Below are 26,108 nucleotides of genomic sequence, written 5' to 3'. Positions count from 1 at the left end.
TTTTGCTGCAGAGAAAGGGTTTATTCAGGAAGCAGCCAAGTGAGGAGACAGGAGAACAGATCTCAAATCCAGCTCCCAAAGATGGAGTTTTAGGGTATTTACGGGATAAAGGAGCAAGGTGGTCTGAGGCATGGGGAAAGGTAATTGGGGTAAGAAACAGTGAGGCAACTGGTGATGTGCACAAGCATAGTCAAGCTTCATAGCTCTTCATAGGACACATGTCCACAAAATTGCAGCTTTAGCATGATCTGAGGGTTCAGCTCTTGGTCCTGTGATGCCAAAAGGTCACCCATTGGACACTCATGCAGGCCCAGTTGAAGAGTTGTTGGTCCCAGCTGGCTTAAGCTGGACAAGAGCTGACTCTAAGTTCCTGAAAAACAAGCAACCATTACCATGGTGACCTATATCTCAGATATGTAATCTATAAGGAAGCTAGTGGAAGTTTATTTATATATTGCTTAGCTACATGACTTTTAGCTATTAAATATGTAGCTTTTAAAATTAACTAAAAACAAATGAGACAAGTTAAGTTTGGTGGGCCAAATCAGGTTAGCCCTCAGTTTCAGGTTGAAACACTTATTAGACATCAAGGTAAAGATGTCAAGTAGGCAGTTGGTATGAGTTTGGAGAAGTCAGGGTTAAAGATACAAATTTTGGAACTATTAGTATATAGCAGACATTTTAAGTCATGTCATTATATGAGCTCTCCTAAGGAGAGTATAGACAACAAAGACGGGAGGATCCAAGACTGACCCCTCTAGCATTTGAATTTTTTGGATAATGAATAAAAGAAGAGAACCCTGTATAGCAGCTAGAATAAGCAGACCCTGAGAGGTGCTATGAAAATATGGCACCATAGAAGCTAAAGCGGGGAATGTTTCAAGGAAGGAGGGACCGACTGAGTACATATTGCTGATAAGATGATATGGTTTGTGTATGGGTCATGAGGATGGATCCCTTATGAATGGCTTGGTGCTGTTCTTGTAGTAGCCAGTAAGTTTTCCTTCTGATTGCCTCTCAGAGGAAAGGGTTAGTTCCTATGAGAATGGGTTGTTATGAAACAATGGGTTGTTATACCAGGGTGCCCCTCAGATTTGGTCTTTCTTCACACATGCCTGCTTCTCTTTGACCTTTTCCACCATGTTTGACTCAGCAGAAAAGCCCTTACTGGGAGCCAAGAAGATGCTGGTGGGTGTCATGCTTCTTGTACAGCCTGCAGAATTGTGAGCCAAATAAACCTCTTTTAAAAAAATTATCCAGCCTCAGGTATTCATTTATAGCAACACAAAACAGACTAAGAAGATTTGCAAGCTGACCGAAACCAATTTTGTCATTGTGGCAGATACCGTTACTTATCTCTTGGCTCTCTCCTTCCTATATAATAATAAAATCACCTGTGGCTTTCAACAAAATGCATGGCCAATCAGAAATAAAAACTACATTTTTCTAGCCTTCCTTGAAGCTTAGTAAGACAATGTCTGGCCTATGAGACATGAGTGGAAGTGATGTGTGCAACTTCCAGGTCATTCTTAAATGGAATGAGTTTGTTCTCTTACCTCCTTTTCTCTTTTCTTCAACTAGCTAGATGTGGATGATGAGCAAAACTGGACCAAGCAAATGAAGGAAACACCATAGGTGTGGCAAAGCAGCAAGACAGAAGGAAGCCAAGTCCCAACATCCTGTAGTTGCATACCAACCCTGATGGCTTCGTAGAATGGACTTATCACTCTAACCTGGACTTTAAATGCGAGGGGGAAAAAATCCATGAAAAATTATTCAAGGCAGATGATGATAATATTTTAGACTTTTGGTTAGGGCAATTGAGAGAATTCATCACTAAGGGGCAGAAAACTCAACTAAATCAAAACTCCAGGCCAAGAGTACCACTCTGAAGGCTGCTAGGCTTGCTAAGTTTTTCTATTTCTCTCTCTCTGTGTGTGTGTGTGTGTGTGTGTGTGTGTGTGTAAGATGAATATCAGATTGCCTAAAAGCCAGAAATCTAGTGTCTCCCTGAATTTTGGGAATAGGTTGTAGGACTACTTTTGTGTTTTCTTGCTAATAGATGTTTGAATGTGAATCTTGTCTAAAAAATCTTCCTTCATTGTAATAAGTCATATGAAAGTGAGGTTATTAAGGGGAGACCTAGAGCCCACCCCTATGTCTAACAATTGGTGGCCTCCACTATCCCCTAAATTATCTAATAATTGTGAACAGCCAAATTTATTTGGGTCAATTTGCTACATTTGGCAAGTGGACGAGATCAGCATGCATAAAATCATAAGTAGATCTTCTATAGAAGACAATACATGGAAGTTGATAAAACCGCACAGATTCTTTACCAAGACTTCATGTAAAATAAAATAGCTGTGACAGATAAAGAGAAAAGAAGGGCCTTTGGGGGCTAAACACTTTTTTAATTGAATTATAACACACAAACTGTAAGGTGCATGAATTTTAAGTGCTCAATGAAGTTTCACAAGTGAACACCACCTTGTAATTACCATCCAGATTGAGATATAAAACATTTCAGCACTCCAGAAAGTTCCTTTGTGCTCCTCTCCCAGTCAATACCCTCCTTAAAAGTAACTACCATTGATTAGCTTTGCCTGTTCTAGATCATGTAGTATGTATATATCTGGGTCTCAGTTTGGACAGCTATAACAAAATATCATAGACTGGGTGTCTTAAAGAACAGAAATTTATTGCTCACAGTTTTGGAGGCTGGGAAGTCCAAGATCAAGATGCTGTTAGATCTGGTGTCTCATGATGACCTGCTTCCTGGTTTGCAGATGGCCATCTTCTTCACGTATCCTTATATGGTGAAAAGCAGAAAGGAAGCAAACTCTCCAGTCTTTTCTTACAAGGTACTAAATCCCATTCATGAGGGCTCTACCATCATGACCTGATTACCTCCCAAAGGCCCCACTTCCTAATACCATCCCACTGGAGGTTAGGATGTCAACGTATGAATTTTGGGGAACTACAAACAGTCCATAACATGTGGTATACACACATACCACAACTGATTTATCCATTCTTCCATTTCTTATCCTTTTTTTTGAGACACAGTCTCGCTCTGTTGCCCAGGCTAGAGTGCAGTGGCACAATCTCGGCTCACTGCAACCTCTGCCCCCCTGGGTTCAAATGATTCTCGTGCCTCAACATCCCAAGTAGCTGGGATTATAGGTGCCTGCCACCACGCCTGGCTAATTTTTGTACTGTTTTAAGTAGAGACAGGGTTTTGCCATGTTGGCCAGGCTTGTTTCAAACTTCTGACCTCAAGGGATCCATCCACCTTGGCCTCTCAAAGTGCTGGGATTACAGGCGTGAGCCACAATGTCTGGCCCATTCTTCTGTTTCTGACCATTTTGTTGTTTCTAGTTTTTTGCTGTTATGAATAAAGCTATTCTGAACATTCTTATCCATGTCTTCTGCACTCATTTCTGTTAGGTGTATGCCTAAGAATGAAATCATGGGTCACAGGGCAGGCATGTGGTTAGCTCTAATATATGTTGCTAAACAGCTTTCCAAAGTGGTCATATCATTTTTCACTCACACCAGCAATGTAGTTGCTAAACATCCTGGACAATGCGCTGTCATGTTTTAAAGCCAGATATTATTTTATTTTTTTATTTTAATTTTTATTTTTATATATTTAGGGAGTACCAGTGCAGATGTCTTAACATGCACATATTACATAGTGGCGAAGTCTGGGCTTTTAGTGCATCCATCACCTAAATAGTGAACATTGTACCCAATAGGTAATTTTTCAGTGCTCACCCCTGCTCTCACCCTCCCACCTTTTGTAATCTCCATTATTCACTCTAAGCCACATATAATATTAATATTAAAAGCTCATGCTTACAATAAGTAAGCTACGTAGTGAAGAGACTTCAAAATAAAGTTGGTGAATAAAAAGGCACACTTGAAAAGTTTTAAAAAGGCCGAGCACGGTGGCTCACGCCTGTAATCCCAGCACTTTGGGAGGCCAAGGCGGGCGGATCACGAGGTCAGGAGATTGAGACCATCGTGGCTAACACGGTGAAACCCAGTATCTACTAAAAATACAAAAAATCTAGCCGGGCATGGTAGTGGGTGCCTGTAGTCCCAGCTACTCCGGGAGGCTGAGGCAGGAGAATGGCGTGAACCTGGGAGGCGTAGCTTGCAGTGAGCCGAGATCGTGCCACTGCACTCCAGCCTGGGCGAGAGTGAGACTCCGTCTCAAAAAAAAAAAAAAAGAAAAGTTTTAGAAAGAATCGAACAATTATTCTTGTTTTGTTTCTGGTGTAGGAGGAAAGAGAAAGAGACACATTAAAAATTATTCTTTCAGATGAAGGCTGCTGACAGTTGAAATAGTTAATTAACACTGGCTTCTTTTCTCCCTAATCCAAAGCAGTCTTTTCTTTCATTGGCTTCTGAAAAGCTATTTAGTCTTCTGCCTACATGTAGAGGCAACACAGGAAGGCTTTGGCCAGTGCTGAGATGGCTGGGATCACTCAACTGGTCCACTAAATGGAATTAAAGTCAACAGTAGTAATAAGGGTTTCCAGTGGTGCATGCCAGTAGTCCCAACCACTCAGGGGGATCCCTTGAGCTCAGGAGTTGGAAACCAGCCTGGACAACATAGAGATAAACCATCTCCTGAAAAAAAAAAAAAAAAAAAAAAAAAAGGCTGGGCACAGTAGCTTATGCTTGTAATCCTAGGACTTTGGGAGGCCAAAGTGGGCGGATCACGAGGTCAGGAGTTCGAGACCAGCCTGACCAAAATGGTGAAACCTAGTCTCTACTAAAAATACAAAAATTAGCCAGGCATGGTGGTGCACACCTGTAATCCCAGCTACTTGGGAGGCTGAGGCAGGAGAATCGCTTGAACCTGGGAGGCGGAGGTTGCAGTGAGCTGAGATCATGCCATTACACTCCAGCCTGGACAACAGAGTGAGACTCTGTCTCAAAAAAAGAAAAATTCTGAAGGCTTAGTTAACTTTATCTGTCATCCAGATGAAACCCCAATGATTTACGATTTGGTCAACTCTCTGGCATCTGTAGAGTGCCCGACATCCTCGAAGTTTTCAGTAGCATCTCTCCAGCTTATTCCCTTAAGACTTCTTTCCCACCAGGATGCTCTGCCAGGAATTTGGTCAAATCGTACTCCCAGGTGCTTTTGCTGTGATCGTGCTTTGAATCTCCTCCAGGGAGCAGCACTTCATGGCCTTGTCCGACTGCTGGGCCATCAAGGTGGGCTGCGAGCCAGTCCCAGCTCACACAGCGGTGCCCTGCCAGCAGCATGCGCCTCTCATCAAGCTCCGCCCGCACCAGGGACCCCTGCCAGAGGCAGGGCAGCTGGTCTGTCATTCTCTTAAATTTTGGCCACATGGTGGTGTGGTGGTATCTCATTGCGCCTTTAATTTGCATTTCCTTGATTTACAATGTTAAGCACCTTTTCAGATGCTCATTTGCCATTTGACGTCCTCCTTTGTGCAGGGCCTTGCCCATTTAAAGACTGTGAGAGTTGGCCAGACGCAGTGGCTCATGACTGTAATCCCAGCACTTTGGGAGGCCAGGAGTTTGAGACCAGCCTGGGCAACATAGTGAGACCCAGACCTTGAATCTACAAAAAATAATTTAAAAATTAGCCGGATGTGTCTCTTAAAAAAAAAAGTGTGTGTTTTTTTTAAATTAATTTTTACCAATTTTATCAATTAGGATTTTTATAAATTAGGATTCTTCCAATTTTATCAATTAGGATTACCAATTTTATCAATTCTTCCAATTTTATCAATTAGGATTCTTTATATGAATCTGGATACAAAGGTTACATCAGATGTAGGAATTGTGGATTTCTTCCCCCCAGTCTATGGCTTTCTTTTTCACTCTCCTATTGGTGTCTTTGGATAATTAGTGCTTTTTATGTTGCGTTTAAAAAATCATTGCCTACTCCAAATGCACAGAGATATTCTCCCCTAATTTCTTCTAGAATCTGTATTGTTTTATTTTCACATTTAGTTCTATGATTCACGTTAAATTAATTTTGGGGCATAATATAAGGCAGATGGCAAAGTTCCTTGTTTTTCTATATGGATGAACAATAATTGCTCCAGCAACATTTGTTGAAAAGATTGTTACCACGTCTAATTCTAATTCTAGAATGGTTATCCAAATTTTAAAAAAGACCTTTTTTTTTTTGAAACAAGGTCTAGCTCTGTTGCCCAGGTTGGAGTGCAGTGGTATGATCATGGCTTCCTGCAGCCTTGAACTCCTGGGCTCAGGTGATCCTCCCATCTTAGCCTCCAGAGTAGCTGGGACTGCAAGGCACACGCTACCACACACACCCGGATAATTTTTAACTTCTTTTGTAGAGACAGTCTCACTATGTTGCTCAGGCTGGTTATGAACTCCTGGCCTCAAGCAATCCTCCCACCTTGGCCTTCCAAAGTGCTGGGATTACAGGTGTGAGCTACTGTGCCCTGCCTAGAACGAGATTTTTTAAAGTAATGAAAATAGCCACATAAAAAATCCAGGTATTAAGCAGATAGAAGATAATTATCCTTTGATCATATCGCCTTAGGGGTAAGACTATGCTGATCCCTTGAAAATAAAGACAGTAATTAAAAATGATTTTAGAGGAAGTTAAATGTACAGTGAAGTTACTGCCTACACAAGGTTGATGTTACAAACTGTATTAGAGTCTCAGCAAGATTTTTTTTTTTTTTTTGAGATGGTGTCTCAAACTCTTGGGCTCTATGGATCCTCCCTCCTCAGCCTCCTGACTAGCTGGGATTACAGGTATGTGCTACCATGATCATCTGGCAGCAGGAAAATGTAATAAAGTACTTTTTACAAAGGTGTGGGAAGGGCATAAGTAAATTCTGAGGGATAGTGTGGTACCCCAAAGTTAGTAATATTGAGGGCTCCATTACCATCCCAAGGGGAGGGTGGTGGAGCAAAAGGAGGAGCTAGTCACTGGTGAGAAAGAGGACTGTACGGAGAGGTCCCTGAGGATGTATCCAAGCCATGCCAACCCTGCAGGAATGGAGCCAGGGGAATGAAGGCTGGAGTGAATGCTCCCTTCCCCTACTCTGTTGTTAGTGCTCTCCTCTGCATAGATCAGCCTCCTGGTAGAGAAGGAGCTGGTGGAGAATGCATCTGGAGGAGAAAAAGAAGATCTGGCACACAAAACACAGAAAAACACTTAGTCCAGAAGGAGGAAGAGTGGATCTGTGTTACATACTCAAGATCAGAGAAGGGTTTGCAGTGAAGCCAATAAAGTTTAAGCTTCAGGACCCCTCCATTATATTGGCCCTTTCCAAGGACCTGGGAGGGATCCTAATAATGTGTTCACAAGGTCATATGGTTTTATTAAATTTGTAAAAGGTATTTTAACCAAAATCATCAAACTGTTGTTCTTTCCATTTCTTTTTTTTTTTTTTTTTTTTTGAGACAGAGTCTCGCTCTGTCCCCTAGGCTGGAGTGCAGTGGCGCGATGGTCGGCTCACTGCAAGCTCCGCCTCCCGGGTTCACGCCATTCTCCTGCCTCAGCCTCTCCAAGTAGCTGGGACTACAGGCACCCGCCACCACGCCCGGCTAATTTTTTGTATTTTTTAGTAGAGACAGGGTTTCACCGTGGTCTCGATCTCCTGACCTCGTGATCCGCCCGCCTCGGCCTCCCAAAGCGCTGGGATTACAAGCGTGAGCCACCGTGCCCGGCCTGTTCTTTCCATTTCAAATCTCCCTCCATTCCACTTCCCCAGTGTTCAATGGTGCTGAAGTGACACAAGTATTTTGAGTTTCTGTCTAAAAAGAAATTGAATTGAGAAAAAACCACTATAAATGTAATTTAAGCAGACGTTTTTAAACATTTTAATAAGATGTGAAGAAAGTACGGTTCCTAGTTTATTAAAGAACTGAAAAAACTGAGATAAAATTAATAGAATATGAAGCTAAAGTCATAAACATGAGTGACAAAATCAGTGGAGATTATTCTGTATTCAAGAAGCAAATTATAAGAAAGAAGTTTTCAAATCATACCAATATCAGTGATTCATTAAGCATAAATAAATTTCAAAAAAGAAATGAATAAGCTTCTTGGATTTGTATAACCCAAATAACACAGTGGAGCAAATCACAAGAATATGTTGGAAAAAATTAAAATTTTTTATGATTTGAAAATAATGAGATCGGCCGGGTGTGGTAGCTCACACCTGTAATCCCAGCACTTTGGGAGGCCGAGGCAGGCAGATCATGAGGTCAGGAGTTGAAGACCAGACTGGCCAATATGGCAAAACCCCGTCTCTACTAAAAAATATACAAAAATTAGCTGGGAGTGGTGGTGCTCACTTGTAGTCCGAGCTATTCGGGAGGCTGAGGCAGAAGAATCACTTGAACCTCGGAGGTGGAGGTTGCAGTGAGCTGAGGTTGCACCATTGCACTCCAGCCTGGGTGATGGAGCAAGGCTCCATTTCAAAAAAAGAAAGAAAGAAAGAAAAGAAAACAATGACATCAACAAATACAACCTAAAATCATAATACACCTTTTTTTTTTTTTTTTGAGACCGAGTCTCGCTCTGTCACCCAGGCTGGAGTGCAGTGGCGCGATGGTCGGCTCACTGCAAGCTCCGCCTCCCGGGTTCACGCCATTCTTCTGCCTCAGGGTCCCGAGTAGCTGGGACTACAGGTGCCCGCAACCACGCCCAGGTAATTTTTTGTATTTTTAGTAGAGACGGGGTTTCACCATGTTAGCCAGGATGGTCTCAATCTCCTGACCTTGTGATCCGCCCGCCTCGGCCTCCCAAAGTGCTGGGATTACAGGCATGAGCCACCACGCCCAGCCCATAATACACCATTTTAATGACATTGATGACAAACTGTTTAATGAGTGCCCTGAAGTACACTTACACATCCTGAAATCTTACCACTCATATGTGAAAAAGACTTACAAAAGTGTCCTCAAATTTGTAATACTCTTAAATATATTTTTTCTTTTTTAAATTTTTTCTAGCCACTAGACCACCAGGGAACTCTTACATATTTGTAAGACATCACTGATAACAACTTATTAAGCTGACACTTTTCTAAACAACCAATAATTTTTTTAAAACTTTATAGAGGAATTCTAATTATTCTAGAAAAAAGTAAATTATCCTTATACCCTCTCCATTGAAAATACTCTGTCTGTAAAAAATATTACAAAATTGAAGAGTAACCAAACTCTATGTGGCTCAAAAATGTAGGGAAAAAACATGGGAATGTTTCTGGCAGTTAATTACGTTCAAGTAGTTTTTTGTCCTGGATTTTGTGATGCTTGTGCTATTTGCCTTTGTTGTGATTTACGTATTTATTCTAAATATATATTCATTTTCCTAATTTTTTTTTTTGAAACAGAGTCTCGTTCTGTTACCCAGGCTGGAGTGCAATGGCACGATGTCACTGCAACCTCTGTCTCCCGGGTTCAGGAGATTCTCTTGCCTCAGCCTCCTGAGTACTGGGACTACAGGCATGCCACCATGCCCAGCTAATTTTTGTATTTTTAGTAGAGACGGAGTTTCACCACATTGGACAGGCTGGTCTTGAATTCCTGACCTCAGGTGATCTGCCCACCTCGGCCTCCCAAAGTGCTGGGATTACAGGCGTGAGCCACCACGCCTGGCCTCCTGCCTAATTTTGTATCCATAATTTGGTATTATTTTTCCTAAAGAGTCCCCCTTTCCCCAAATTGCATTTAATACCATGATCCACAAATTCTGATGTGACCTCGTTCAGAATACACACTAAAGAAACGGACTGGGCAAACTTCAACAGTAACAGCAATGGCAATGAAATAAGAACATGAAGCACTCTCCCTAGGGTAGAAGACTGGCATACATGTTTGATATATATATGCAAGTCCAACACACACAAACATAAACACACATATGACAGGGTCTCATTCTGTCATCCAGGCTGGAGTGCAGTGGCACAATCATAGCTTGCTGTAGCCTTAACTTCCTGAGCTCAAGTGACCCTCCCACCTCAGCTTCCTGAGTAGCTGGGACCACAGGTTCGGACCACCTCACCTGGCTAATTTTTGTATTTTTTTGTAGAGACAGGGTCTTGCCATGTTGCCCAAGCTAGTCTCGAACACCTGGCCTCAACCAATGCTCCTGCCTCAGCCTCCCAAAGTGCTGGGATTACAGGTGTGTGCCACCATGTCAAACCAGGAATATTTAAAAGAGTCTACAAACCTCATTAAGGAAAGAAGGGGGAAAAAGCAGAACCAGCTGAGATGGGTAAACTGTAGTCTGGAGGAAATCTGGCCCACACAATTTTGGCAGCAAATTGGTGGAAAATTATTCCAGAAGCAAATCTACTCTAAAAATTTCACTATGACGCAGAGGTCCCAGGAAAGCAGTATGGAGACAGGAGCAGCACTGGAAGGCCTTTGGCACTTACTCTAAAGGCTAAGCTGCCACCATACTTTGAGGTAGCACCTCCTACTGGGAGGACAGCCTTAATCCATACATTGGGAAGCATTACTGACTGCAATTAGTAGGAAAATCCCAGAGGAAATAATTCTATCCTCAAAAACAGAAATGAAGAAATACATTAACTTGAAAAAGCCATGGGGAATTTTGAGAGAATCAGGGGTCCCAAAACAAACCATTCATAGACTTTGGAAAGAATTCTTTTTTCTTTTTTTTTGGAAACAGAGTTTCGCTCTTGTTGCCTAGGCTAGAGTGCAATGGCGCAATCTTGGCTCACCACAACCTCCGTCTCCCGGGTTCAAGCGATTCTCCTGCCTCAGCCTCCCCAGTAGCTGGGATTACAGACACGTGCCACCACACCCGGCGAATTTTTTTGTATTTTTAGTAGAGACGAGTTTTCTCCATGTTGGTCAGGCTGGTCTCGAACTCCCGGCCTCAGGTGATCCACCCGCCTCAGCCTCCCAAAGTGCTGGGATTACAGGCGTGAGCCACTGCGCCCAGCCTGGAAAGAATTCTTAAGGGGAGAGCTCAGAGTGTTGCAAGCCTTTTGGTTTCAAGTTTGGATTTTTTTTTTTCTTTTTGCTTGCTTGTTTTCTTTTTATTATAGAAATTTTCAAGCATATTTCAAAAGTAAAAAGTATAATATAAATAGTATAATAACCCTCTGAATAGCCATCATCCACCTTCCACATGCATCAGCATATGTTCAGTCTTATTTTATCTACATGCCAACCCACTTTCCCAAAGCCCTCACAAGATTATTTTAGAGCAAATGATAGACATATTGATTTAATCTACAAAGTCTTATCTATGCATCTTTAAGAATAAGGACTCTTTTTAAAAATATATAACCATATTTACCATTATCATACCCAACAAATTAACAAAATTACTCAATGTCATCAAATATCCAGTCAGTATTTAAATTTTTTATTGTCTTATAAATATTTTTTAAGTTGTATTATGCAAATCAGGATCCAAATGCTATTCACATGTTGCATTGTGATATGCAATGGCTCTTAAATTTCTTTCAACCTATAGTTTCTTCTGCTTTTCTTGCCATTTATTTGTTGATGAAATCAAGTCATTTTCCCTATGAATTTGTTACATTCTAGATTTGATTAATTGTATCCTGAGGTGTTATTTAACACATTTCTCCATCTTGTGTATTTCACATAAACTGAAAATTAGGTCTAGAGGCTTGATAAGATTTAGGCTAGATATTTTTGGAAGAGTACTTCATACGCGATGCTGTGTTCTTATTGCATCACACCAGTAAGTACATAATGTCTGTTTGCCTCTCTTTTTGGAATATTAAAATTAATCGGTGGGTTCAAGTGTTGTCAGCCTGATCCATCATTATAAAGTTCCTCATCAGCCTCTCACCTAATGATTTCAGCAGCTATCAATAATCATTGCCTAGATCCATTATTTCATTCAAGCGTCAAAATAGTAATAGTCTGTCATTTCTTCTGCATTCACTAGCTGGAGTTCTTCTGTTAAAAAAAAAAAAAAATTCGGGCGGGGCGCGGTGGCCTACGCCTGTAATCCCAGCACTTTCGGAGGCGAAGGTGGGCAGATCATGAGGTCAGGAGTTCTAGACCAGCCTGACCAACATGGTGAAACCCTGTCTCTACTAAAAAGACAAAAATCAGCCGGGCGTGGTGGTGTGCACCTGTAATCTCAGCTACTCAGGAGGCTGAGGTAGGAGAATCGCTTGACCCGGGAGGCAGAGGTTGCAGTGAGCCAAGATTGCACCACTGCACTCCAGCCTGAGCGACAGAGCGAGACTCTGTCTCAAAAAAAAAAAAAAAAAAAAAAAAAAATTGGCTGGGTGCGGTGGCTCACACCTATAATCCCAGCACTTTGGGAGGCCAAGACAGGTGGCTCACTTGACTGCAGGAGTTCGAGACCAGCCTGGGCAACATGGTGAAACCCGCATCTCTACAAAAAAATACCAAAAAAAAAAAAAAAAAGCTGAGCATGGTGGCAAGCATCTGTAGTTCCAGCTACCTGGGAGGCTGAAGTGGGAGGATCAATTGAGCCCAAGCAGTGTGTGTGTGAACAGGCCATTGCACATTGCACTCCAGCCTCGGTGAGAAAGCAAGACCCTCTCTCATTAAAAAAAAAAAAAAGTACCATATTCACAATTTGGTTTCCTTGATGTACATACAAGAAAAAGAAGGTAAGTGCTTGATTTTCTCCCATCACCAATTTTTAGAATAATTAGTTGGTTTCTTAATATTCTTCAAGAGTAACCAATTAGTTTGGCTGCAAGTCCAACAGTACTAAGCATGGCACTAAATAGCACCATCTAAGAAGGTAAAAGACCCCTGACCCTACTGAACTGATAAGTTCTCTTAGATACTGATGGGTCTCTCAGCCAGTGGAGTAGGGCAGCAGACAATCATACACTATCGTAACAATTAATTCATTCTTGAGAAATCATCAAAATCAATAATCATTTATAGATGACAGATCCTAAGTGATAACTCTTCTTGAAAAGCAAACATTTTTAGAAGAGTTAACAAGGTAGAAAAATCAAAGGTTTTAGTACTACATCTCCACTTGCAGTGGAGAAGCATATGGTGAAGTATGGTGACACTGGAAATAGGGCACTAATTTGGGAATTTGGGGTAACAGTAGCCAGAACCTCAGAATGAATCACTGGAGTCAATGTTTCTGGGGGAAGACATAAATCGGAAGAATGAAAAATTCAAGATTTTATGTTTATAAGGGGGGCTAATTAGTAGTTTGCTAAAATGTTCTTCATAAAGTACCCAGCTCAGAATCAAAAGAGACCTATAGTCCTCATTTACCTGTATGTACTGGAGGCTACTGATACCTACAAAAAGAAGCTAATAATTGAGAAGGGTCAAAGTGGATCAGATCAGTTTGCACAAGGCTCAGGCAAAATGAGGAAAAAGAAGTATCTACTGAATTTGGCAACATGTAAGTCACAGATGACTTGATAACAGTGGTTTCAGTGATGTGATGAGGGTGGAAGCCCTGGAGTAGGTGGAACAGTGTGGGGTTAACAGTTCTTTCAAGAAGTTTTTCTATAAAGGGGAGCAAAGAAATGACATGTTACTGGAAGGGTATCTAAGGACAACTGAGGTTTATTTATTTTTAAAAATAGAGATGGGATCTTGCTATGTTGGCCAGGCTGGTGTTGAACTCCTGAGCTCAATTATCCTCCCTCCTCCCTCCTTGTTGATGGCCTCCCAGAGGGAATTGAGGATCTTTTTTTTTTTTTGCTATGGAGTCTCACTCTGTCGCCCAGGCTGGAGTGCAGTGGCACCATCTCAGCTCACTGCAGCCTCTGCCTCGCAGGTTCAAGCAATTCTACTGCCTCAGCCTCCCAAGTAGCTGGCATTACAGGTGCCTGCCACCACACCCAGCTAATTTTTGTATTTTATTTCAGGCTAGGCTGGTCTTGAACTCCTGACCTCAAGTGATCTGCCTGCCTTGGCCTCCCAAAGTACTGGGATTGCAGGTGTGAGCCACCACGCCCAGCTGGAACTGAGGATCTTTTTACCAACAGGGTTTTTTAAAGGATGATAGTTTAAGGCCAGGCACGGTGACATGCACCTGTAATCCCAGCACTTTGGAAGGCCGAGGCGGGTGGCTTACCTGAGGTCAGGAGTTTGAGACCCACCTAACAAACATGGGGAAACCCTCTACTCTACTAAAAATACAAAAATACAAAAAATTAGCCAGATGTGGTGGCGTGTGCCTGTAGTCCCAACTACTCAGGAGGCTGAGGCAGGAGAATCTCTTGAATCCTGGAGGCGGAGGCTTCAGTGAGCCAAGATTGCACCATTGCATTCCAACCTGGGTGACAGAGCAAGACTTCATATCAAAAAAAAAAAAAAAAAAAAAAGATAGTAGTTTAAGAATTGCAAATTCCACATAATAAGGGGAGAAACTGGTGATCTATGAGAGCGAGGACAATTGCAAGAGTGATGTCCTTGAGAAAACAAGAGAAGATAGAATCCAGAGCATGACTGCTTTGATAGAGCAACGGCATTTGAATTATAACAAGTGGGAGAACAGGAAATATTGACACAAGTGTAGAAAGATTTGGTGGTTAGAAGAATAGAGTTCCTGTTTAGTTGCTTACGTTTTTTCAGTAAAGTATGTGAAAGTGGGGCCATTGACGAAGGGTTTATGTTCTACAGCATTTATCTTAGAAAAAAAAAGGAAAGGGAAAAAAGAGGGAGGTTGAAATTTTTAGGAAAAAAAAAAGACATAAAATAGTTGACTCAGAGAGTAAAATATTGATCTTACTAGGGAAACATTTTAGGATTATGGAGCAGATATAGAGTGTTTGTTTCAGCTTTGTGGTCATAAATTTAAGGCACTGTGCCAGTGTTCAGCTGCTCTGGTGCAGGCCCAAAGAAGTTATACTCAGCTGGGCAAGTGAGTATAAAAGAAGTACAACTGCTTTTCATAATGATGACCAGGACATCAAAGGTGGATAAGGCAGAGAATGAACACAGAATAGACATAACAGTTAAAAAAAAAAAGCAGTGAGGTTGGTGGGTTGAAGACCCCAGGTGTCAGATGGGAGGCTATCTGGATAAAAATGAGGACACCAGTCAGGATGAAGAGGAAGACAGTGAGCTAGGAGTCAAGTCTTCAGTGAGTGAGGGGTGTGACTGGGTGATCATTAGAATGTAGACACAAAGAGGTGGGGCTTTTGAAGAAGGAGGAATAGTTTGAAAGTGACGATGTGAGGCCTGGCACCATGGCTCATGCCTGTAATCTCAGCACTTTGGGAGGCCGAGGCTGGTGAATCATGAGGTCAGGAGATCGAGACCATCCTGGCCAACATAGTGAAACCCCGTCTCTACTAAAAATACAAAAATTAACTGGGCCTGGTGGTGTGTGCCTGTAATCCCAGCTACTTGGAAGACTGAGGCAGGAGAATCGCTTGAACCAGGGAGGCAGAGGTTGCAGTGAGCCAAGATCGCGCCACTGCACTACAGCCTGGCGACAGAGTGAGACTCCGTCTCAAAAAAAAAAAAAAAAAAAGAATTCCATACCAGAAATTTTAGCTGCTCTGCTGTAGGCCCAGAGAAGGTCTGGAGTTAAACTGGGGAATCTTTTGTTGTATTTTAAAATCCTATTTAAAAATGTAAGTGCCTGTAATCCCAGCACTTTGGGAGGCCGAGGTGGGTGGATCACCTGAGGTCAGGAGTTCGAGACCAGCCTGACCAACATGGTGAAACTCTGTCTCTGCTAAAACCACAAAAATTAGTTGGGCATGGTGGCATGTGCCTGTAGTCCCAGCTACTCAGGAGGCTGAGACAGGAGAATTGCTTGAACCCAGGAGGTGAAGGTTACAGTGAGCTGAGATCATGCACTGCATTCTAGCCTGGGTGACAGAGCAAGACTGCATCTCAAAAACAAAACAAACAAACAAAATATATATATATATATATATATATATATATATATATATATATATGATTTGAAAAGGCCTATTTCTACACTATTACATCTATTGGATTGAACATCCTCTAGTTTACCATAGGTCTTAGACCCTCTAACTTTGTCTTGACTTTAGAGATAGTAGTGGTTTTTACACTTTTTGTCTCCCTCACTAGACAGCCAGCTCTTTGAGGCCAAGAGTATATTCCCATAGCTTCTCTTAAAATAATACTCCCTGTGCACAAATTGTCACCTTTTATTAAATGTATGTGTTTACTGTAAAAACAGAGCTGGACAATAGAATGTAAGCTGAAAATCAGACCATGGAATCTGGCCTGGGTTTGAGGAATGGAGACAATAAAGACCTGGATTTCACTCAAGTTGATTTTACTTTGGTTTAGTTTTGGATGAACTAAGAAGCAGAGCAAAGAATATAAACAAGATAGAGATGCAGGAGGATAAATGTGGCTTCCCACTGCCTCCCTTGTATGTCCCAGAATACTCATAAAGTTTGCATTCTTGCCAATTCTGCACAGCAAGGTATCTACTAGGTCAAAGAGGCAGAGAATGACAGGCTCCCTGCCTTCTATATTCCCAGTTATATCAGCTCAGAAACAACTTATATTACCATATAAGGTGATCATTCTTAGACTCAGTGAACCATGCTATCCAGGTTCTGGGCCTCGAAATTCATTTGATGTCCACAGTCAGGCAGGTTCCCATTTTCTGTGGCTGCATGGCAGGGCCTAGGAATTTTTCACCTCATCTTCTTGTGTTTTTTTTGTGGGCAGGCCTTGGAAAAACAATGAGAAATCCATATATAAAATGAAACCCACGTTATCACCAGGTGGTGTAGAATAATTATGGTTGCTATCACACAGTTTAACATGAATTCCTCATTGCACAAACATGTATGGTGTGCTTACCATGTGCTTCGCCCCAAAGATCCAAAAGTAAATAAAACTTAGGCTCTGCCTTCTGCCTCAGTACACTTGTAGTCTACTTCATCATGCTTCTCTGTCATGACCATTTTTTAAATAGAAAGTGGACAGCAAAGAAACAGGATACTCTGGTTGAAACTTTTTTAGAAAGTATATTATTAATTCCAGGTTGTTTAATAGCCTTTTGATCTCTTTTGGTTTTCTCCCATCTCTCCTTTCTGTGCTGTTTCCCTTAAAATAACACTCAGTGCACACACTGTTTTCATTAAACGGGTGTGTTTGTTCTGAAAACAGAGCTAAGAGTTATCAACCGGCAGATTCTTCCTGCTCAGGCCTCCTTAGTCTCTAAACAGTGCATGACTCGCAGAAAATGCAAAGAGGTTTGTTCTGGTTCTTAGAGGCAGAGTGCTAGGAGGGGCAACTGATAGAAACAGAACTTAACCATTTTAGGATTTCAGGAGTATCACTGTATAAGACCAAAGGTGAATGCAGGAGTCAGCCTGTAGACTCTGTACAATCCTAAATTCCAGCCTCATCTGAAGAAAATGAACCTGTTTTCATGAAAATGTACCTTTTATATTTCTTATAAATGGGTAGCTTAATAAGTGTATGTATTTATTAATATAACTGATCCTTGATTTTGGAGATATAAAATATTCTAAAAGAATTAATTCAGCCTAGGGAACATCCTCTTAAGTCTATAGATGGCTTCACAGTACACATGCCTCAGGGCCTTTGTACCTACTGTTTCCAAGGTTATAGCTTGCTTCCTTCAGGGCTCAGCACAAACATCATCTATTAGAGAGGTCGTTGCTGACCACCTTATATTAATAGTACCTCCCCCACAACGATTTTACTCCATCATCTTCATTCTGATTTTTCTTCATAAAACTTGTTACCAGCCGGGCGTGGTGGCTCATGCCTGTAATCCCAACACTTTGGGAGGCTGAGGTGGGTGGATTATGAGGTCAAGAGATCGAGACCATCCTGGCCAACATGGTGAAACCCCCTCTCTATTAAAAATACAAAAATTAGCTGGGCATGGTGGCGAGCGCCTGTAGTCCCAGCTATTTGGGAGACTGAGTTAGGAGAATCACTTGAACCTGGGAGGTGGAGGTTGCAGTGAGCTGAGATCGTACCACTGCACTCCAGCCTGCAGACAGAGTGAGACTCTGTCTCAAAAAAAACAAAACAAAACAAAACAAAACTTGTTACCACCTGATATCTTATTATGGGAACATCTAAATTTTGTGGGGCCTGAAATTGTTATAATGTAGGGGCACTTTTTAAAGAAACAAAATATAAAAATTGCAATTAAAAATTAAGTTTGAAAGTGAATATTAAGAATGTGAAAATAATAAATTGCTGGAATCTTGGAGCTTCAGCTCTTCCTTCTAAGATTTATTTAGGCAATTTACTAGAAATGCTTATGTAAAAATGTGTAGTTGTTGCAACCTGGCTTCCACTTGCCACCTACAACATTCTATGGCCCTCAGCAATTACCAGCCCTCCCTGGGGTATCACAGTAAATCTGACTCTGCACATTAAATATCAATTCGCTTGTTTGTTTATTGTTAGTCTGTATCAATGGAATGTCTTAAGCTTTTTGAGAGCAATGATTTAACCTTCTATGTTGCTTTATGTCCAGTGCCCACAACAGGAGTAGGCACAGGGGGCATATTATACCTGCTTGTTTAATAAATTGTATCTCTCCCCAAAAATCAACTTGGAAAAAATAATCCTTCCTCCTCTCCCATTTTAGCCACTCTGTGTTGTCATAGCTCTGTGTTATTGTCTTTTAGTACTATCACTTAAAAATTAGCTCATCTGCTTACTTTTTTTTTTAAGACAGTCTCCTCTGTCACCCAGGCTGGAGTGCAGTGGCACAATATGGGCTCACTGCAACCTCCACCTCCCGGGTTTAGGCAATCTCATGCCTCAGCCTCCCAAGTAGCTGGGACTACAGGTGTGTGCCACCATGCTTGGCTAATTTTTTTGTATTTTTACTAGACATGGGGTTTCATCATGTTGGCCAGGCTGGTCTCCAACTCCTGGCCTCAGGTGATCTGCCTGCCTTGGCCTCCCAAAGCGCTGGGATCACAGGTGTGAGCTACTGCGCCTGGCTTGCTTATTTACTTGTCATCTGTGTCCCCTACTAGAGTAGGCCATACTAAGAAAAGAGTGTCTTGCTCCCATTTTCCCAGAGTGTTTAAAGTAGGGCACAGAGGAGGCTCTCAATAAGTATTTTTTTGAGTAAATGAAAATAAGGCAAATAAAAAACTTTTCATGATGAAACTTGCCGTGTACTGCAACTCTCCCTGTACCTCTGTTTTTATTCTGTTTATCTGAAAGTTTCATTTAGGTACTCAATTATATGCTAATTTAATGAAACATAATTAAGTTTTAAAAAAAGTAAAATTATAATGATCACTTCACTTTACACCTTAGCTAAATAAGTACAAATGCATTTTGATTTGACAGAAAGATTTGGGTAATTAATTTGTAACCATCTACTAACAAGATTTGAAAGATACAGGTACTTAATAGTACTTTCAGACACATGATTTCTGCTCTGAATTTGCACTCACCCATGATTTCTGTGACTTTAGGGAGCATCAAGTAGAAAATGCACCTATGTACCAGGTTTTCTTCCCTGGAGACAAAATAAAATAAATAAACTGACCAATTTCTTATATATTATTTCTGAAATATGCTATGAAGGTATTAGCAGATATTTATATATTTTTCTTTTTCTTGCACAATTTATAGCATACTATACTCACAATTCTGTACCTTTTGTTTTGTGATTCTGTTTTTTTAATATATCTTGGAGCTTACTAATATTTTTGGCTGCATAGTAGTCCATTGTGCAACAGTGTCTTATTTAAATAATCCTCTATATGGACATTCAGATTGCTCTCAGTCTTTTGGTATTATAAACAATGCTACAATGAATAACCTTGTACACATGTAACTTCACACATATATGTCTGTAGGATAAACCCATAGATGTGTGTTTGGATCTTATAGCAATAAATGACACTCCTCATCCTCACCCAAATTCTAAGCCAATTAGGAAATAAGACAAAAGAGGCAGACAGGTGATTAAAATGTCACTTCATTACTGGCGACAGCTGATGTTGAAGCATGTGGCTTACATTTGCAGATAAGAGAGCTTCCCAATTCTGGATCTCTTTCCATTTAATCACAGGCAATGTTCTTCAAACATAGGTCTCCCATGCAGGCTTTAGGAAGATGATGGGCTGAATGGGGCCTTCTCAGCTTATTCTTTACAAATTTAACAATTAGAGGAGTCACCCCTCCTTTCTTAGGGAGAAGCAAGTGAGAAGAGAGGCCAGCGGCATTAAACTAGCAGAGCTACTTAAGCCTGGAAGTACACATCAAGAAACATTCTCACCCTAACAAAATACTCTCATGTTCAAAACGGTCTTCAATTTGTAATTTTAATATATTTTTCTCAGTTGTTCACCACAAATGTGTCAATTTACACTCCTTCCATGAATATGCACCCAGACATATAAGAAAAGTTAGCATAAGATAAATGTTTTTCAATTATCCTTGGTCTATTCATGTCTCACTACCTCAGAGGTTTTTCTTGAATTTTCTTTCATTATTTTGAAATATAACAGCAGAATTTTATTTTATTTTTGAGACAGAGTCTCCCTCTGTCACCCAGGCTGTAGTGGAGTAGTGTGATCTTGGCTCAATGCAACCTCCACCTCATGGGTTCAAGTGATTCTCCTGCCTCAGCCTCCCAAGTAGCTGGGACTACAGGTGTGCACCACCATGCCTGGCTAATTTTTGTATTTTTAGTGGAGATGGGGTTTTGTCATGTAGGCCAGGCTGGTCTCGAACTCCTGACCTCAAGTGATCCGCTTGCCTTGGTCTCCCGAAGTGCTGGGATTATAGGTGTGAGCCACCGTGCCCGGCCCAGAATTTTAATTATAGTGGCTTCATAGCATTTAACGTCTGGCAGAGACTGTCAATTGTCACAGTATCCATTGCTCCCATCTTCCTGTTTGAAACCAGACTCTCTGAGCTTTCACCCGGGCCTATGGCTGTCCATCTTTGTGTGAGTCATTGTAGTACACATGCATATAATTGTAAGGACTTTGACTTCAGCTCTGAGTGAAATGTGAAGTCATCGCAGGGATGTGAACAGAGGAGTGACATGATCGTAATGTCTTATAGATTAACCCGTAACTATCAGCTCATAAGGAAAGCCTGGTAAAGTGCAAGGTGCTTCTCCAATCAAAGAACTGACTGCAAAGTAGCCCCAAGACTGGAAGTAAAGCTGGTCTACAAGTTAGGGACACTAGGCCACTGGAGAACTGGGCGAGTGGCTCTCCTTTCCCTTATCTTAAATTCTTCTAAATGTTTGGGGTTGTTTTGTTGTTGTTGTTGTTGCTGTTGTTTTGAGACAGGGTATTGCTCTGTCGCCCAGGCTGGAGTGCAGTGGTGTGATCTCGGCTCACTGTAGCCTCAACCTCCTAGGCTCAGGTGATCCTCCCACCTCAGCCTCCCAAGTAGCTGGAACTACAGGTACATGCCACCATGCCTGGCTAATTTTTGTATTGTTTGCAGAGACAGGGTTTTCCCCTGTTGTCCAGGCTGATCTTGAAATCCTGGCCTCAAGCAATCCATGCATTTGGGCCTCCCAAAGTGGTGACTAGCCATGAGCCACTGTGCCTGACCTAAATATTTGGTTTTTACAGACAAGAAGGGGGACAGAAATGGGAAGGAGACGGATGGCTTCCGATCCTGCTTTTATGAGCCAGGATGCTGTGCAGCTTCCACAGATGTTTTGTTATACTTTTGCAGTTGTTTTCTTGTCAAACTTTGAGCTTCCTCATTGAAAAAAAATTTCAAAATTTCATTTCATCCATTGTAATGGCCAAGAACTTCTTTATAATTTATGGAATAAAAGCATAGAGCTTCATAGAAGGTGGATGTCACTACGGAAAGATGCCCAGTTAGAACTACTTTTAAATATATTACAGCTACGCAAGATGAAAAACTCAAATAGAGAATACAAAGCTACAAAATACACTTGAAGACTACAGTTGTATCCAGCCAAGACAGTAATGATAATTTCTGCTTTCTTTCTTTTATTTTCTTTCTTTCTTTCTTTTTTTTTTTTTAAGAGAGAAGGTCTTGCTCTGTCACCCAGGCTGGAGTGCAGTGGCACAATCATAGCTCACTGCAGCCTACACCTCCTGAGCTCACGTAATCCTCCCGCCTCAGCCTCCTGAGTAGTTAGGACTACAGGTGTGCACCATCACACCTGGCTAATGTTTAATTTTTTTTTTTTTTTTGAGGTGGAGTCTTGCTCTGTCACCCAGGCTGGAGTGCAGTGGTGCAATCTCAGCTCACTGCAACCTCCGCCTCCAGGGTTCAAGCGATTCTCTTGCCTCAGCCTCCTGAGTAGCTGGGATTACAGGCATGCACCATCACGCCCGGCTAATTTTTGTATTTTTAGTAGAGACAGGGTTTCCTCATGTTGGCCAGGCTGGTCTCAAACTCCTGACCTCAGGTGATCTGCCTGCCTCGGCCTCCCAAAGTGCTGAGATTACAGGTGTGAGCCACTGAGCCCAGTCTACTAAATTTTTTTTTTTTTTTCTAAGGATGGGATCTCATTATGTTGCCCAGCCTGGTGTCAAACTCCTGGCCTCAAGTAATCCTCCTGCCTTGGCCTCTCAAAATGCTGAGATTACAGGCATGAGCCACCACACCCAGCCAGTAATGATCATTTCTTTTTTTTTTTTTTATGCCTTTAGTTCCAGCCACCTTTTTTTCTTATTTTTTTTTTTTTGCACACAAAACAATAAACATTTTCTAAAAGTACATACAAACAAAAAGATGCATACCAAACATATTAGGAAGGTTGCACATGGGAAGACGGGGAATAGAAATGGGGGGTGGGAATTAAAGAAAATAAATGAGAGAGGGACTTTGTATGGATCAATGATAATAACTCAATCCTCTATTTGACGAAGGAGAAGGAAGAGGAAGAAAAAGAAAGTGGGATAAAGGATCAGAAAGGGAGGAAAATAGAAAAAATTAGAGTATGACTCCAGGGTAGACCTGTTTTGTTGTCACTTGGTTGGTTGGTTTGACAGTTGTATTTTTCATATGTTTCGCCATGTTGGCCAGGCTGGTCTCGAACTCCTAGCCTCAAGTGATCAACCCGCCTCGGCCTCCCAGAGTACTGGGACTACAGGCGTGAGCCACCACGTCCAGCCCCCACATTGCTTCTGGCCTCTGTGGTAGACCTCCCAGACAGGGCGGCCAGGCAGAGGCGCTCCCCACATCCCAGACAGGGTGGCCAGGTAGAGGTGCTCCTCACTTCCCAGATGGGGCGGCCAGGCAGAGACGCTCCTCACTTCCTAGATGGGGTGGCGGCCGGGCAGAGGGGCTCCTCACTTCCCAGACGATGGGTGGCCGGGCAAAGGCGCTCCTCACTTCCCAGAAGGGGCGGCCGCGCAGAGGCACCCCTCACTTCCCAGACAGGGCAGCCGCGCAGAGGCGCCCCCCACTTCCCAGACGGGACGGCCGGGCAGCGGCGCTCCTCACATCCCAGAAGGGGCGGCGGCGGAGAGGTGCTCCTCACTTCCCAGACTGGGTGGCGGCCGGGCAGAGTCGCTCCTCACATCCCAGACGATGGGCGGCCAGGCAGAGGCGTTCCTCACTTCCTAGACGGGGTGGCGGCTGGGCAGAGGCGCTCCCCACCTCCCAGACAGGGCAGAGGCTGCAATCCCAGCACCCTGGGAGGCCAAGGCAGGCGGCTGGGAGGCGGAGGCTGCAGCGAGCCAAGACCACGCCACCACACTCCAGCCCGGGCAACACCGAGCACCGAGTGAGCGAGCCTCCGTCTGCAGTCCCAGCACCTCGGGAGGTCGAGGCAGGCAGACCACTGGAGGTCAGGAGCTGGAGACCAGCTTGGCCGACATGGTGAAACCGTGCCTCCAGCCAAAGGAGAAAAACCAGGGAGGGGTGGTGGCGCGCGCAGGCAATCCCAGGCAGCCCGCAGGCCAGGGCAGGAGAATCACGGGAGCCGGACGCAGGGAGTCTGCAGCAAGCTCAGTGTACTCCAGCCTGGGCCACAGAGGGAAGAAAAGAAAGAAGAAAGCAAGGAGGAAGGGAGGGAGGGAGGGAGGAAGGAGTGAGTTAGTTTTCCAGCCACCTTTTTAAGAGGAAATTGCTGGGCAGGTGGGGGAGAGCTAGTCGTGGAACGAAACTGTAAGCCGGACCGGGAGTGAGGAGGGGAGATGATAAAAGGATTATAGGGTGGAGGAGTGGAGGCTGAGGAAGAATTGGGACCTAGCTAGGCCTGGCGAGGAGGGGAGATGTCAGATGGGTCTGTAGAAAAGGAAGATTAGAAAGACTCAGCGACGCTTGGGGTTGGGACTGAGGGGACAGGCGGGAGGGAAAGGAGGAAAATTTGGGACAAGTTGCACTGGGCACAGAGACTAGGAAGGGACCGATGTGTAAAAGAATGCCTGGATGTCAGGCACCTCAAATCGTTTGCCTATTTCACGACAAGAATTATTTAGATCTTGCAGGATGGAAAAATTGAAAGTGCGGTTTTCCAGCTATTTGGAACTACTGTCGAGTTTGTACTGGGGTCAAGCGGCATTGCAGAAGAAAATAAGGCATTTAGGTTTTAGGTCAGATGTGAGTTGAAGAGGTTTTAAGTTTTTGAGAACACAGACTAAGTGAGAAGAAGGAGGAATGGAGGGTGGAATGTTGCCTATAGTGAAGGAGGCAAGTTTAAAGAAAAGGGAGAGTAGAGACACGGAGGGAAGTGGTTCAGGGGTTCTTACCCTCCAGAAAAGTGGGAAAGGGGTCAGGGCGCAGATACGAGGTCACGGCACGGAAATAAGGGACCGGGGCACAGAGATATAAGAGGTTGTGGCACGGAAATAAGGGATCGGGGCACAAAGATATAAGAGGTTGGGGCGTGGAAATAAGGGATGGGGCACAGAAATAAGGGATCGGGGCGCAGAGATGTGAGGTTGGGGTACTTGCCCCTCCTCCAGAAAAGTGGGACTTGCCGCTAAGGGTGAAGGACAAAGGCAGGTGTCCCTGCGTGGTCTGACACCTCTGAAACGTGAGTGAATAATCAGAGAGGCATCCCTGCAATGATTAAACACCAAGGGAAGGCTGCCTTCCCAGTCCATGACCGGCGCCGGAGTTATGGGTCCACGGATAAAACGTGTCTCCTTTGTCTCTACCAGAAAATGAAAGGAATTGAAATTAAGAGAAGGGGGAAGTTGAAGAGTGGAAAGGAGAAAGTGGTTGAGGGATAGTGAGAGAGGTTGGAGAAGAGAGTAAGAAGAGGCCGCTTACCCGATTTAAAATTGGTGAGATGTTTCTTGGGCTGGTGGGTCTGAGGACCTGAGGTCGTAGGTGGATCTTTTACACAGAGCAAAGAACAGGAGGATGGGGGATTGATCTCCCAAGGGAGGTCCCCCGATCCGAGTCACGGCACCAAATTTCATGCGCGTCCATGTGAAAAGACCACCAAACAGGCTTTGTGTGAGCAACATGGCTGTTTATTTCACCTGGGTGCAGGCGGGCTGAGTCCGAAAAGAGAGTCAGCCATGATCATTTCTATTGGTCACAACTTTGGTTTAAATTTTCTAGTAACTTTTTTTATAATCACAAAAAAAAGTATTATGACAAAAAACTTGGAACTCATAAAAGTATTAGTTAATTGAACTACAAAAATAAGCCATGGCAATGAGCAGAATGGGGAGAAGCTTGTAACTCTGATCACAAGAAAGGTGGCCATTTTTTAAAAATATGAATGGTTCCTATAAACCAAGAAGAAAATCTCAGCAATCCAAAGGAAAAACTTGTGAATGGAATAGGCACACAAAAGATAAGATAGTTCACCCAAAAAGAAAGATAAGAATGCTAAGCAATACATTCAAAATTAAACCAAAGTAAGATATCACTGGCACAAACCAAACACTTTGCTGACCCTGTGGGATACGCTATGGCACATTCATATATTGCTTATGAGGGTATAAATTAATACAACTTCTTTGGATTTTAATTTCTCAATAGCTCTAAAACTTTAAAAGAACCTATCCTTTGGCCTAGTGAATCCACTTTAAAAAATTATCTCACAGATATGGTTCCTGTGTAAAGGTTAAATAAAAGACATTCATTCACTGAGCACTATTTATAAAAGCAAATGACTAAACAATCTATGAGTCCATCAATAAGATTCTGGTGAAATTATGTTT

The 26,108-nt window shown here is 42.7% G+C and overlaps 1 protein-coding gene and 1 long non-coding RNA gene across 11 annotated transcripts in view; both read right to left on the bottom strand.

The window, feature by feature from the left end:
* Window positions 1-26,108, bottom strand: part of LOC100583865 (kelch-like protein 23) — a 63,172-nt gene continuing 37,064 nt past the window's right edge. The window contains exons 4-7 of one of the 10 annotated variants that reach the window (XR_004027691.1): window positions 6,918-7,143; window positions 2,711-2,811; window positions 1,078-1,738; window positions 1-370 (exon numbers count right to left, since the gene is read on the bottom strand). Coding sequence is in view for 4 of the 10 variants with exons in the window: in XM_030802261.1 (XP_030658121.1) it covers window positions 2,748-2,811; window positions 6,918-7,143 (290 nt within the window). In the remaining 6 variants the exon portion in view is untranslated. Of the gene's footprint in view, window positions 1,739-2,710; window positions 2,812-6,917; window positions 7,144-26,108 lie in introns of those variants that run through there. The other 9 variants (XR_004027690.1, XR_004027692.1, XM_030802261.1 and 6 more) reach the window with 9 other exon arrangements.
* LOC115832266 lies at window positions 16,142-17,752 on the bottom strand. The gene is made up of 2 exons (XR_004027696.1): window positions 16,819-17,752; window positions 16,142-16,685 (listed from the first exon to the last, which is right to left on the bottom strand). It is a non-coding gene; the product is annotated as an uncharacterized LOC115832266 (long non-coding RNA).

Source organism: Nomascus leucogenys, chromosome 22a, assembly GCF_006542625.1.
Source record: "Nomascus leucogenys isolate Asia chromosome 22a, Asia_NLE_v1, whole genome shotgun sequence".
Lineage (NCBI taxonomy): Eukaryota > Metazoa > Chordata > Mammalia > Primates > Hylobatidae > Nomascus > Nomascus leucogenys.
Note: the sequence above shows the minus strand (reverse complement) of the source record. Positions and strands in the feature narration are given on the sequence as shown.